The 14,622-nt window shown below is 59.3% G+C and overlaps 1 protein-coding gene across 2 annotated transcripts in view; it reads right to left on the minus strand.

Annotated features, from left to right (window-relative positions):
- Positions 1-6,590, minus strand: part of CNPY1 (canopy FGF signaling regulator 1) — a 45,065-nt gene extending 38,475 nt beyond the window's left edge. The window contains exons 1-2 of one of the 2 annotated variants that reach the window (XM_070788468.1): positions 6,226-6,590; positions 3,525-3,637 (exon numbers count right to left, since the gene is read on the minus strand). In XM_070788468.1, coding sequence (XP_070644569.1) covers positions 3,525-3,623 — 99 coding nt within the window. In that variant the 5' untranslated portion in view covers positions 3,624-3,637; positions 6,226-6,590. The remainder of the gene's footprint in view (positions 1-3,524; positions 3,638-6,225) is intronic. The other variant, XM_070788469.1, reaches the window with a different exon arrangement.
- Positions 6,591-14,622: the final 8,032 nt, after the last annotated feature.

A 14,622-nucleotide genomic window follows, 5' to 3' on the forward strand; every position in this document is an offset into this window, starting at 1 on the left:
AGCCCTCCGGACGTCCCCATCTCCCAGCATCCTACAGGTGGCCGCGGGGGGCGTGTCCTGGTGCCTGTGGTCCCGTGAGCAGCCTCCCAAGCAGGCCACCCTGCACAGGTGTGTACGGAGCTGAGAGAGGAAAGAGGGGCGGAGGGCTCAAGGCCAGGCTAGCCCAGGGCGACGGGGCACCCGAGGCTGCTTGGCTGAGCCAAAGCAGGGTGAAGCCGGCCGGTGGCGGGGCCTGGCAGGTCCTAACCCTGCAGAGCCGGGCCTGCCTCCTGTAGCAGGTGTGGCCTGAGGACAGGCTCTGGAGCTCCCTGAGGGCGTCTCCCGGGCTCCCCCGGCTCCTGGACCAGAGGCTGTGGCTTCCCAGCCGGGATGCCCACGGAAGGAGTCAGGGAACAGACAGGGCGGGTGGATTTCTGCACAGGCCCCAGTGCTGCCCCTGCGGAGCGTGGAGGGTGGAGAAAAGGTTGCAGGGAGGCACACAGGGCACCCTGTCCCTCGGGCTACGGCAGCGATGGGGCATCAGGAGCTGCCGTCTGGGGACACATGGCCCCTCGGGGCCTGCCCCCGCCTGCGCCTCATCTTCCGAGCCCAACTTCACGGGGGATGGAGCACGCTGGGCAGGGCCGGCTGCAGCCCACTCACCAAGCGCAACCTAGCCCAGAGCAGCTGTCCACGTCCCTGCCGCCACGCCACCCTCCCCAGCTCCGGGCTGCACACAGGCGAGCAGCCTGCACGGACACCAGCCGCTTTGGGCGTGAATCGTCCACACCACGCTGGAAAGGCCAGCTCGGGCCTCTCAGCAGGGCCCTCCCCTCCCTCCAAGGAAGGCCTGTCTCTCCACCCCCCGCCACACCCAGACCCTCAGCTTGGAGGGCGCAGCATGCCGGTCAGTGCTTCCCCGCATCCTTGGAGAAACAGGACCGAAAAAGGAAACGAGAAAGCAGGATAGGGCAGGCGGGGGGGTCTCGCTGCCTTTGGCCGGCATGTTGGGACGCACCTTGAGTCTAGGCCTCTCCCAGCCGGAGCACAGGCCAAGTCCTGCCGGGCGCTTCTTGTGTGTGTGTGTGTGTGTGTGTGCGCGCGCGCGTGCGCGCGCATGTGTGCTTCTCAAACACCAAGCTGAGCATACACTGCTTGCTTGCAGCAGAAGGACCTGTACACCATCCCTGCCGGCAGGCCCACATCCAAGGCAGCGGGTGAAGCCCTGACTTCATGCTGCACAAGGCCCCTGCGTTTCAAGTCCGGCTGGCCAAGAAAATGGCCATGGGGCTTTGAAGCCGAGGAGCGTTTCCTGAGTGGGTGGGAGGGAAGGCCGCTGGGTTCTGTGAAGCGTAGACGCCACCGCGGTCACCAGACTTGTGTTGGCCAGAGGCCGGGAGACTGACCTCCAGCCCTGACCCCAAAGCCGCATGGTTCCAGGACACGTGGCTGGAGACCCAGCTTCTCCAGGCACCGTGGAGCCTCCCCATGCCGGCCCAGAGCGTCCGGCTCCAACGCCAAGGGCCGGAGTTGAGGGGGACCTCTCCCCACGACCACTGAACATGCCCCAGGACAGCCGGGCTCGCAGTTGCCGGGACTCTGAGCTCACCCTGACCCGAGGGATGGACGCGGCAGAATGGCGGCTCTCAGGGCTCAGCAGACAGTTTGTGGCGACTTTGAAAATGTGGTTTCAAGTGGATCGTTTCAGAGCAGAACCAAGTGGGGCGAGCAGGCCTGTTGCTGCTGGAGGTGAGTCCACGTGGGAGCTCGGGGCACTCCGCACGGACCCCAGGGAAAACCCCCAGGGATGCAGTGGGAGAGCTTGTAGGGAGCAGGGCCCACTGTCCTGCGGGACCCTGGGACACCGCTGAGCTGCTTTGCGTGTTCTCATCAGAAAGCAGGTTTATTCTGCAGGTCGCTGTCAGGACAGGAAGTCACTGAAAGGCTGGCATGGCGGGGTTCTCGATCAACAGCTGCCAGCTCCCCAAGATCCCCACCCCGCCACCTCCTCCGGGACCTTCCAGGTCCCCTGGGTCGCTCTTGAGAGAAAGACTCCTTCCTCTGTCCTGGCCCAGATGCACCAGCAACGGGTCCTGTAGCCCACAGTCTAACCTCTTGCCGTAGTGACCCTCCCTTTACTTTAGAGGCCGAACTGGCCTCTGCACACACACCTTCCCTGCCCTGCTGGACGGTGGGAGGGGCCAGGGCTGCTCTGCCCCTGCAGGCACTGTGACCGCCGGGGCCACCTTGTCACAGGGAATCGGCCTGAATGGAGCTGCCGTGGGTGCACGGTAATGCAAGTCATCATGGTCCTTCCTGGGGAAGCACCTGAGTTATCAGAATTATCCAATAATTCTGGTGAATTACTTGGTGAAATTATGGGAGAAGGGTTGATGCGGGAAGGAAGGCCCTGCCCTTCTTGGGGTGGCTCCTGACCCAACATGTCTCTTAAAGACAACCTTCAGAGTGCCCTGCTGGGCCTTGACCAGCCCACTCTCATGCTCTCTGATGGGCAAGTGCTCCAGAAAGAGGTGGAAAAAGCCAACGGCCCAACTCGGTCATTTGTTCAAGTCCTGCACCAAACCATCAGGAAATCCAAACCCAGCTTCCGTTCAGCCCTGAGCGCGTTGGGTGACATTGTGCAACACCTTTTCCAGACTTGTTTCACTTGTGTGTGTTAGTCGCTCTGTCATGTCCGACTCTTTGCGACCCCGTGAACCGTAGCCCACCAGGCTCCCCTGTCCACGGGCAAGAATACTGAGCTGGGTTCCCACGCCCTCCTCCAGGGGATCTTCCCGACCCAGGGATTGAACCTAGGTCGCCTGCATTGCAGGCAGATTCTTTACCAGCTAAGCCACCAGGGAAGCCCTTGTTTTGCTTAGGATGACTATGAAATCGCTTACTCTTCCGAGCACTTACCACCTGAGCGCTGGGTGGGGGGAGAAGACAGGAGCCCAGGTTTGCCCTGGGCCCACCTAGCCCCTCCCTCCTGGATCCTCAGACCCCTGCCATCAGACACTCAGGGCGGGGCGGGGTGGGGCAGGGCGGGCCGGGGTGGGGGCCCTCCCAGGTGGGCTCCATGAAGGAAGCATATCCATCTTTCCACTCAGACAAGTGACTGAGTCTGTCTCAGAGACGGGTCTCGCATCCTTACCCCCAGGAGAATCCTCTGCGGATCTTGGCGGCAGGGGTGGGGAGCCGGGGGAGGCGCTCAGCCTCTGAGGTCCCTAGGCAGCCCCGGCAGCCACTCTGGGTCCCCTGCAGGCCTCGCCCAAGAACCGTGCAAGCGCTATTTTTATCCTGATGCACAATAGTGCCGAAACGCCTTCCGACTTGACAAGACACAAAATTTAGGTGCTGGGAGAGAGACTTCAATTTCAAGCTTAAAGATTACTTTGGGTCCCCCAGGACTCAGAAGCAATTTAGAGCTGATACCCTGAACAAGAGAAAGGTTAGAAGATTAAGACCAACTGCTGTTTGGATAAATGGCTGGTAATTGCCCGCACCCGCAATTATACACGGGGACATAATTTCTTTTCCGCTACCTTTCTCCTCTCCTGCGTCCCATCAGGATTTATTCGGAAGGAGCCCACCTTGGTCTTCTCCTGCCGAGCCTTGGTGACGTCGTGCTCCACTTCGTCCATCAGGGCCCTGCATGCTAAACAAGGCAAGGAGCGCGTGTTACTCCTGGAAGGGCCCCCCACCCCGAGCCTCAGTCCAGCTGCAGAGATGCGAGCCCACGGTCCCCGGGGCTGGGACGAGCTCCTGTCCTCTGGTTGCCTCTGCACAGGCTGAGACGCGCAGAGTTTTCAGACAGCCAGACTGAGGCTCCCTTTGCTTGTCCTTTTGCCCCCTGTGTTTTTCGTAAACCACATACGTTTTACGTTTTCATGTAAAACACACTTTTTTTTTTTAAAGAATAGAGAGACCTCCGCTCCGAGTCCTTCAGAGTTCCCTAAGCCCCACTGGGTCACAGTCATTACACCCTTGGAGCCTCAGCAAAGGGAAACATTTTGTCCGAAACGGGGCCCTGCTCCCAAAGACATGCTTTGGCTGAATTTAAAATCTCAGGGAACCTCTGAAACTGACCTTTCTACCCGGCTCTAGAGCTGATTCTGCTCCTCTTCTCAGGCAGGGCTGCCCAGCTGAGAATTCTCACTGAGAAAAAGTAAACGAAGTGATGATGCCTCCAACATCAGCCTCGTTTGCTCAACAGGACTCTGGTTCTGAACTTGCTGTCTTTGCCCCCATTCTGACATGGATGTTGCAGGAGCCCAGCAAAGCCTGGGCTGCTCACAGCCCCTCGCCTGGTGTTAAACGAGGCGCGCGCACATTTTCTGTCTGTTTTGAGCACTGCATTTCGGGGGCGAACAGCATAACCTTTAAATTCCCAAATTTGAACACCAGCATGACCAACCCTGGTTTTAGCACTGTTTCCTGGTTAGCATCACCGACTCAATGGACTTGAGTTTGAGCAAACTTTGGGAGATGGTGAAGGACAGGGAAGCCTTGTGTGCTGCCATCCATGGGGTCACAAAGAGTGGGGCCCGACTGAGCGACTGAACGACAACCCGGTCGTAACACCTGAGTGGGATGGCGTGGGCTCAGCCCGGTTCAATGGCAGCAAGAACCAACCACAGTCTCACCAACACCGACGCTACAGACACGTCCTGCCTGCCCCGTGCTGGGCCGTGAGCCACGCTTTCGACACTCCTCGGAGCCTGGAGAGTGACCCTGTGTCACGGTGAGGCTTACAGAGACTGGACGACATTCCCCAGTCCCTCTCCGCAGGCCGCCCAGCACGTCTGCGGGGGTGCGCAGGCAGGCCATGGGTCACCCGGCCCAGCTGCAGACCCGGTGACCCTCGGGCAGTGGGAGCCGTCCTTGATCGTTAGGATTACCTACTATGGAGGTGCCGGCCTCCTGAGCAGCACCCCCTCTTTCTCCATCCCCAGGCCTCTGAGAACAGCTCGTTGGTACATGGAGCCAGCAGGAGCTGGAAGGGCAGCGGGTGGATGCCCAAAGCCTGGAGAGCCTGGCACGGCCTGCTCCTCCAAGCCCAGCCTGCAGCCGCATGTCTCCTTCCCAGCTTCCGGGGCCCTGTAACTGGCATCCCAGCACTTCCTGAAGGCCCCTGGCCCCGTGATGCCCTCCTGTGGCCCTGGACCAGCGCCCTGGGCGCTCAGGGCAGCTCCCCTGGCCCCCTGGACGGCAACTTCCTTCCTTTGTGAGGGGCCTCAGTGCTGCCCTTCTGGGTCCATTACAGTCCCAAAAAAGAGTCTCCAGGGGGTCCCTGACCCGCCGAGCCCACCGGCGGGGGTGGGGACCACACACCCCCGGCCTTGCAGCTGGCGGCTGGCCCAGCACCTTGGCCAGGAGGCCTCTCAGGAAGAAAGCACAGGTGCCCGTTGCGGCTGAGGACGGCTCAGGGTCCCTGGGGACGGACAGGTGTGAGGAAGGGTGTCCTCGAGGCTCCCGACCCCCTTCACTCCTTGCTCCCAGGAGGGGGAAGGGAGTGGGAACCAGTCTCTCGGCCGCAGGGAAGGGAACGGTCAGTGCGAAGGGGCAGTGGCTGGTGTGGCCGTGGGGCCAGGAGGTGGCTTCCAGGGGGCGATATGGGTCCCCCCACCAAGAGGGCCGCAGCAGGCCAGCCTGAGGAGCCCCACAGAGCAGGGCCCGGGGGACTGGGGGCCTCCGTGCTCCAGCAATGCCCCCAGCCCTTCCTCATACAGCTGCCCGCTTGGAGGGCAGCGGAGTCCCTGTTCACAGCCCGGGGCTTCTGAGCCTGCCCTGGGGTGCCTGCTTCGCCCACTCTGCCTCACTTAGCTCTCTCTTCATCAGAGGAGTGGATAACCTAGAAGCCACCTAGCATCCACATCCACTCAGCAGACCAAACACCCCTCCCCAGCTGGACCTGGCAGCCCTCCTGGGACCCCAGGCCTGCACGGCTCTCTGCTCTGTGTCTGCAGACTCGGGTTCCAGGATGTTCCAGGATCTGGCAGGTCTAGGGTGCCCCAGGCTCTGGGGAGCCCATGGGGTGAACCTGGCCGCTGTGCCTACCCCTGGGCAATTGGTCCTGTTAATGTCCTGCTCCTTTCAGCTCGGGCCTAGTCTGGAAAGCGCCGGGGCAGGTGGGGAGAGGAAAGAGTTGATGGCGGGGTTGCTGTGGTCCCCACGCCCCTGGCCCTGCCTTCTCTTCTGTGGCACCAGCGGCCTGGAGTTCCAGCCTCCAGAGACCACACTCACCGGTCAAGCAGAGCAGCTTGGGGAAGAGGTAAGCCGCACCCACGCAGAAGGCCAGGCTTCCCGGACAGCCCTGGAGGGCGTGAGGTCGTCCAGGCCTGCGTCCCGACGCTGTGCAGGGAAGGGGTGGCTCGAGCAGAACAGATCATTTCACATTTTCGCCCCAGGTCACAGAACAAGTTAACACAGTCACATCAGCGACCTGGGTCTCCAGATTTCTAGTCCGGCATTAATTTAAATGTTAATCTGAAATCTTCACTTAAGTCACTGGAGTTTCGAGTTTATTAGAGCAGGCGGCGGGCCTGGAGCCTCCTGGGGGGGTTGGCGGGTCACGTTGCCTGCCAGAGGGCGAGCCCTCCCCTCCGCTGGGCCCGCCTGTCTCCTCCCTCCGCCTGCCTCCTCCTCTCTCCTGGCCTCTTCTCTCTCTCTTGCTGGGAGTGAGATTTGGAAATGGGGAGGAGATGAGGCAGGTGTCGGAGTCGCTGGGATGGTCCCTGGGGGCTGCAGAGGGCAGGCTGGGGGCACCCCCCTCCCAGCCCTGTGGGTGGGGACAGTGCCCGGGAAGCCCGCAGCCTGCTGGCCCCCGTGCTGACACCACTCCAGCAAAAGAGCACGCGTGACCTGGGAGTCCAGACCCCTCTCCCCACGGCCCACTCCTGCACCGTGCTGGGCACACGCCCTGAAGGCTCAGGAGTCACCCGCGTTCGAGGACTCGCAGTCTGCAAGGTGACGAGAGGGACAGGGGAGTCTCGGGAGTAGATCCCAGCCAGGCCCTCAAGGTGCTTGCGTTTTCCTGGAGGGCAGCGAGCTCAGCAAGGGGCACAGAAACCAGCGGTGCAGGGTGGGGGCTGCAGACACCCCGCCTGGACCAGTGGGGTGAGCGAGGCCGCCTGAACCCCCAGAGCCACCCCCAGCACTTGGTCCCGGGTGTCAGCGTGGGCGACCAGCAGATTCTCCTGGGCAGATACTGAGACACAGAGCCGAGAGGGGCCCAGGGTCTGCCTGCATCCCACCACCAAGCTACCTGTCTCCTTTAAGCGGAGCCCCAGCTGATCCGGGGAGTCGAGCCCTTACCCCTGGGTGCGAGGCTGTCCTGAAGAGGGTGGCGCCCCACCCCACCCGTCAAGGAAAGCTCAGTCTCCTGCAGGTGGAAGTGGTGGCCGTTGCTTAAGTCTTTCTTGAAAGTTTTGTCCACAAGACCCCAGAAATGTGGGTGCCGGGCTGGGGAGTGGTGCTGTTCCTCGAGGGGTGGTTGGGAAACGAGCTGAGAGGCCAGAGACGAGCCGCCCCGGTGACCCTAAGCTGGGGCCTGGAGGAGCACAGCCCCCCGGGAGTCCTCTAAGGCTGGAGACCCCGGCAGCCCAGAGCCCCCAGGGGAGGTGTGAGTGCCAGCCAGGTGCGTGGAAAGCTGGCTGGGCTTGGGAGCGAGTCTCAGCTTCAGGCGCCTGCATCTTGCAGCCACCTTCCTCCTCCCCTCCCTCTCCCACTGTCATGGGCAGAGCTGTGTCTGCCAGGATTTGTGCCCGGCCCCAGCACCAGTGGAGGTGACCTTATCTAGAGACCGGGTCTTGGCAGATGGTCAAGCTCAGAAGAGGTCATTAGGGTGACTGGGGTCCGGGAAGGAGAGGAGAGACCGTCGCCCAGAGGAAGACACGGACGGAGAGCCTCGGGGTGGCAGGCGCAGAGGCTGAGGCTATGTGACTGTAAGCTGATGGTCATCAGCCTCAGCTCTATGTCAGTAGAGGCGGGAAAGGCCCTCCTCAGAGGTTTCGGGAGGAATGCGGCCTTGCCGACACCTCGACTTCAGACCTCTGGTGTCCAGAACCATGAGGAAATGCACTTCTGTTAAGCCCCCTGGCACCCCTGGGCACAACATCTCAGCTGTGCCAGGTGCAGAGACACGGCGTGAGGAAGGCATGGGCGAGGGCAGGGAGAGTCACAGCACGCGTGTGGCTGGACCTCAGAGCTTCCCGAGCGCCGACGCTTGAGCCAGGCTCTGAGGACAAGCAGGAGCGGCCAGGCGGGACCGACAGAGACCACCAGCTCCCAGGAGCGGGCGTTTCCCCCGGCGGGAGCAGCTGTGTCGACGGGGAACGATGTGTCAGCATTTGAGCAATGGAATGACGCAACAGTCGTGTCTTCCATGGCCCACTTTTCTCAATCGGTTCTCTACCATCAGTATATTCTCCACGTGCTGCGCAGCGGTGACTTATAAAAGCTGCGTATAATATCCCACGGAGAAGATGCACCGGAATCTCCTTAACTCTTCCACCCGCTCCTGTCAAGTCGTTTCAGGTGTTTAAAGGGGGGATGATTTAGCCTCACAAAGGATCCTCATTAGCAAAATAGCTGCTTTTTAGATGAACCTGGAGACATCATTGTGTCTCATTCATCTGATCATTCAAGAAATATTAAAGCCCTTTCCCTCTTCTGGGCACTGTACCAATGCAGGAGTTACAATGGAAGATAAGAGAAGACCACCGTCCTGACCACAACCACTCAGGGTTTGCAGAGGACAGAGGAGTGTGGGTCAGCTCCAGAAAGGAGAGCCTCACGTGCTCTGAGATGTTCCGAGATTAGGAAAGGATGAATTTTGATGTCTTTCCATCTTCCCACACTGCTGGGCTGCCCAATAGCAATGAAGGGAGTGATGTGTGCAGGGCCAGGCCTCAAGGGGCATGGAAACGTTCACCTTTGCCCTCTTGGAATGTCTGATCGTCCTGTTCAGAGCCCAGAAGGACTGCTGACCGAGAGGTCACATGGGGATGGGCGGAAGCCAAGAGCCAGCACCCAGGCCCCAGACCCTCCCTGGGGGGCCACTGCAGGACTCAGGCGCACAAGCGAGCACAGGGAACCTGAAGGCCGCCAACCCACTCCTGCCCACCCCAGGAGGATGGTCGGTTCACAGGCAGGCCTCTGAGGGTGGGAGGGCTGCGCATGGGCGGGTGCAGGCGGCTGGGTGCAGGTGAGGCGTGTCCAGACTCCTTGGGAGAGGGACTAGCAGATGCTAAACGCCAGCGTGAGGTCACAGTGCGTCTGAGGGACAGTGGAAAAAGAAGCCCGTCTACATGCCTGAGCAGGAGCGCATGAGAGGAGTGGGGCTTGTGAGGAGGCCACAGGCTGGGCAGGTCTGTGAATGGGTCACTAGTCTTGGTGCTGCCGGAACGCGTCATCGGTCTACATGATTGTCTGGAGGCTAAGAGAGCCTGAGGCCACCTGGACCTGATGATGGCTACACAGTCCCTGTCCACCACAAAGCCCCTGATGACAGAGAGGAGCTGTACTGCAGAGTACAGTCCTGGTGGGGTCAGCAGAAGGACGTGGGAGCGTATGGGCCCAAGACGGCGTCTGCTATGCTAACAGCCGTGCAGTAACTCATAATCCAACTTGACCAGTCTCTTATAAGAGGAACTTCGGGCTTCCCTGGTGGTCCAGTGGTGAAGAGTCCGTCTTGCAGTGCAGGGGACACCAGTTCAATCCCAGGTCCAGGAAGGACCTATATGCCGCGGAGCGATGAAGCCCAAGTGCCACAACTACTGAGCCCGCCCGCTGCAACTCCTGGAGCCTGAGCGCCTAGAGCCCTTGCTCCGCAACGAGAGAAGCCACGGCAGTGAGAAGCCCCACACACAGCTAGAGAGTAGCCTCCACTCGCCACAGCTAGAGAAATTCCTCATAGCAACGGAGACCCAGCACAGCCAAAATAAATAAGCAAAATTTTAAAAAAGACCTTACTTCCAAATACAATGACATTCATAGGTACAAGGGGGAGGGCTTCAACATACGAATTTAGGGGAGCGCAATTCAGAAATAAAGTTTGTCTCCCAATAAAAAGACATGCCCAGATTGGTTAGCTCAGCGTCTCGGTGATACCCCGACTCTGGTTCAGCTTCTCTGCCATCCTCTTGACTTTCCTGCACAAGTATCCGATGTCACCTGTGGTTCTCAGCTTCCAATCCTCAGATGCGACACCTAGAGTCCGAACAAGTATTTCCTCGCCTGTAAACTCCTGTTTGCAAGGAAAGTTCCAGATGCCCCTGGCAGACTCCCGCTGTCATTATCCAGAACTGTCCTGCGACCTGGCCCAACTCAGTCACTGGCATGGAACGAAAATGATGATGTTTAGCTCAGACCAACTGAGATCTACCCCCTGGAGCTAGAAAGGGTTAGCTCCTCAGAGGTTCTCGGTCCCTCTGTAGGTAGAGAAAATCAGAGTTCTGCCAGCAAGCCTGCACCAGGCCCGGGGACCCCAGGAACATCTCTGTAGTGGGCAGTGATTCAGGGAGGCAGCAGGTGGGGGCGGGGCCTGGAAAGAGGAGGCCCACCAGCTGGTGCAAAGACAGAGCCCAACCCAAAGGCTCCTGCACGCATCTCCCCGCCCCAGCACGTCACCACGGCAACCCAGCACCCCAGCGACTCCCCATCGAGTTTTAACCCAAATTACATTTTCCAGATCTAAAATCAGAGGCGCTGCGAGGATTCATGTTAACAACCTGAAGCTGCGCAAAGATGACGGCGGAATAGGCAGACCTGACCCACGGTATTTTCTAGTTGAACAGGCAAACCCTGGTTGTTCACAGCCCAAACGGACAGGCCTTTTCCTCCCACACTCCTTTTAGAGAAAGAAGCAATCTTAGGGTTTTCAGTGGCAGTGCTTGTTTTCCAGGGAACATTCCGGCCTCACTGTAATTCTATTTGCCTCTCATCTCACTCCATCTTCCCCGACGTTCAGGACAGCAGGCTTCAGTCACCAGGGGAAGAGATAATTACAGCCGGCAGGTGCTGTTTACTCTGGGAGAAATGTGGGCAGGTACACCGCTGGAAGACTTCCGGGGCTAACAATGCGAGGGTCAGCGTTCAGGTGACCGGAAGTGTCACCGACCCAAATGCCTCTTAAATCTCGCTTATAATCTCTTTCTTTGGTTCAGGTCCTTCTCACCTGATTACTCTGAAAGTTTTTATTCTGCGCGTCTTGAGAACAAAATTTCTCTGAGACTTGGGAATGTTAAGAAAAGTCTGGGCGAAGCATAAAACAGGCTGTGGGTCACTATTTTCACAAGGCATAGTCAGAGCCATTTGAGTGGGACTTCCGGCCCTCTAGTCCCTGTCAGTTAAAAACACCCTGATGTGATTAAAGGTCGTGAGGGATGCAAGCTATGATATCAGTTCAGTCGCTCAGTCGTGTCCTACTCTTTGTGACCCCATGGACCGCAGCACGCCAGGCTCCCTGTCCATCACCAGCTCCCGGAGCTTGCTCGAGCTCATGCCCAGGCTATTATATCTAGGATGGATAAACAACAAGGTCCTGCAGTACAACACAGGAAACTCTACTTAGTATCCTGTGATAGTGGAAAAGAATACGAAAAATGTACACACGTGTATCACTGAGTCACTTCGCTGTACAGCAGAAACTAAGGATAGTGAGTCAACGATACTTCAATAGCGATACTTCAGTAGCAAAAAAGACCGTCGGGGCATTGAATCCAGCCCTGTCTGGGGAGCTGGGGACCACACGCAGGTGTGTTGGCTTCCACTGGGGGGGCCCGCTGCATGCAGGCTCTGTGCTGAGGCCTCTGCCCACCATCACAATGAAAACCCACAGAAACTAGAGCAGCTCCTGTGTCATCGTCCCATTTTACAGATGAGAAAACTGAGGCTTGAGCAAGTAAGCAATTTACTTCGGGTCACACACCGGACCACAGGGCAGAGATTCAAAAGCAGTTGCATCTCCAGAACCCACCATGGTCCCACCCAAATGCCCTCTGTGTGGAGAGATGGTAAACCAAGCCAGCGAGGGCAAGAGCGGGCAGGTGGGGCCATCCAAGTACAGTGCAAGAGGGCTCACACGAGCCAGGTCATCTGGGAGGGCTCCGTAGAGACTGCCGCGGCCCCTGAAATCTCCATCATAAAAGGTTTGGTTGTAGAAAGAAGTTCAAATGCAAAACTCTCCTGAGTTCTAATGAGCTGATGAAGACACGGCCCCGGCTGGGTCATCCTGGGTGCTCGAGAGCCCAGCCTGGGTGGATGTGCTCCCATCACCAGGGGCTCCTCGGTTCCTGCCAGAAGGACGCCTGCCTCCTGCAGAGGATGCAGACACCTGCTCTCCCCAGAAGGAAACTGACTTCCCGATAAAGCACCCAAGGACACTCAGGTCGATTCCAACAAGACCACAGTTCTCCTGCCTGTGGGTGGGGGAGGGCTGGCTCCCAGAGGGAGGTGGGTGTGGGGGGTGGATCTCATCAGGTAATCCCACTCGGTGGTGAAGCCACAGTTACCTGGCTGGTTAAGAAGCCGTTGTTTCTGGAGCAGCGATATAAACCACCCTGAGCAAGCAGAGGCTTGACTCCCTCTGCAGACGCACACCCATCTACAGAAGGATGGGGGAGAAGACCCCACTCTGACGGGGACCCTGGCTCTGCAACATAACCTTGCAGTTCTTCTCTGCCCACGTGGGGCATTGGGTCAGCCATCTGACTCCAGGGGACTGAGGTGGAAGTGACAACCTGCCAGGTCCAGCCCAGGCTTCCGGGGGCATCTCACAGCTCCACTAGTCCTCTTGCCGCCATAAACTGGCCAGAGAAGAGCACGTCCCTCCCAGCCCCAGGTCGGAGGAGGAGGAGTCACATATGGATCAGACCTGGACTGACATTACCCGGGAAAGCTGCCTGCCGAGCCCACACACCTGAGTTAGTCGCTCAGTCGTGTCTGACTCTTTGCGCCCCACGGACTGTAGCCCAGCAGGCTCCTCTGTCCATGGAACTCTCCAGGCAAAAATACTGGAGTGGGTAGCCATTCCCTTCCCCAGGGGATCTTCCCAATCCAGGGATCAAATCTGGGTCTCTTGCCCTGCAGGCAGATTCTTTACCATCTGAACTACAAAGGACTAGGCAGTTGGCCCCCATCAACCAGCAGACTTAGAGGGAAAAACGCCACTAAGACTTGTCTGTTACGCAGCAGTAGCTGGCTGACAGTGTACACACAAATCAAAGAAGAATTTAGAATTTGGACGCTGGGGGTGGATGCTAGATGCTGGCGTGGGTGTTTTGTTTTCCAGATCAAGTAAGTTATATAACAGCACAGGGAAAGTGCACATGAAGAAAGACCCCACGGTGGTGTCAGATGCTTTAAATAAAGGAGGGTGGGCCCGGGGTGATGTCCATGGCACTGTTGTGAACCACTGTGGCATCAGGGAGCTGTGCTCAGGCCTGGCTCAGTTTCAGAAACACGGCATTAGCAACAGCGCTCAGTGAACAGTTCTGGCTGCTCCTTTCCCAGGCACGCTGCAAGTGGGGCTCAGCCTCCCCTGGCTTCCTACCCTGGCTTCGGGTGGAGCCAAGTGTGAGTCACGGCTGAATTGCGGCATCTGCATGCTGGCCAGGGCCCTCCGGGGCTCTCCGCCCTCACCTGTGACAACTGCCAGACGGCCAGGCAGCCCACAGTGCAGGGAGAAGCGCCTCACGATGGGAAGCACTGGGAGTGGTTGTTACCCAGCACGGCCTGTCCTGTCCTGACTGCCTGCCACACGGGACATCACCCACCCATCCCCCCCGGGAAAGGGACCTCACCCACACCCGGGCTCCCTGGGGTTCGGCCGGCATGGGCCTCTGGGGCTGGTTTCGGGATGCCCACTAGAGGGGACCCCAGTGCAAATCATAAGGGACGTGAGAAGCAGCGTATCAGTAGGGCCTGGGGGCAGGTGGTCCCTGAGAGTCCAGACGCACAGGCCGTCCCTGTGTGAGACTCTGCAGGTCTCCTGAGACAGACGGACGGGGCGGGGCTGCCCACGCTGTCGGCTCTGCGGCTGCCTTGAAGCCCTGCTTGTGAACAGTGGCTCTGCATCAGCCTTTCTCCCACACCTTGTGAATTACGCAGCAGTCCTGGCCCGGGGCCCTGAGTGACCAAGGAGCTGACCGCTGCCTCGGAACGGGGTCCAGAACAGGCCAGCCCTCCGTGCCAGGCTGGGGACCTGGGCTCGGGAGGAGGTGGGCACCGAGGCTGGGCGCAGGTGGGGGCGGCTCTGCCATCGGGGAGCAGGACCCCACGGCCAGGGCGCAGTCTCAGCACCCTGGACAGCACCCCCACCAGAGACGGTGGCTCTGAGCACTGCCCGCTCGGACACTCGGCCCCGTCACTGCTCTGAACACCCCCCACCTCCCTGAGAGCCAGTGGTGTCACCCAGCTGCCTGTGGGCGCCCGAGGCATGTGGCCTTGGGACGAGGAAGCAGCCAGGGGTCAAACTGAGGCCAGCAACGGGGAAAACATAAGCAGGAAGGACAGGAAGCCTGGTGGAACACGCAGACCTCCCCTCTCAGAGGAGCTGAGGCCTCTCAAAGACGCGGACCATCAGGGCCCGGGGAGTGGGGTAGGGTGGGGTGGTGATGGAGAAAGAATCAGGGCCCCGGG

Source organism: Bos indicus, chromosome 4, assembly GCF_029378745.1.
Source record: "Bos indicus isolate NIAB-ARS_2022 breed Sahiwal x Tharparkar chromosome 4, NIAB-ARS_B.indTharparkar_mat_pri_1.0, whole genome shotgun sequence".
In the NCBI taxonomy this organism is placed as follows: domain Eukaryota; kingdom Metazoa; phylum Chordata; class Mammalia; order Artiodactyla; family Bovidae; genus Bos; species Bos indicus.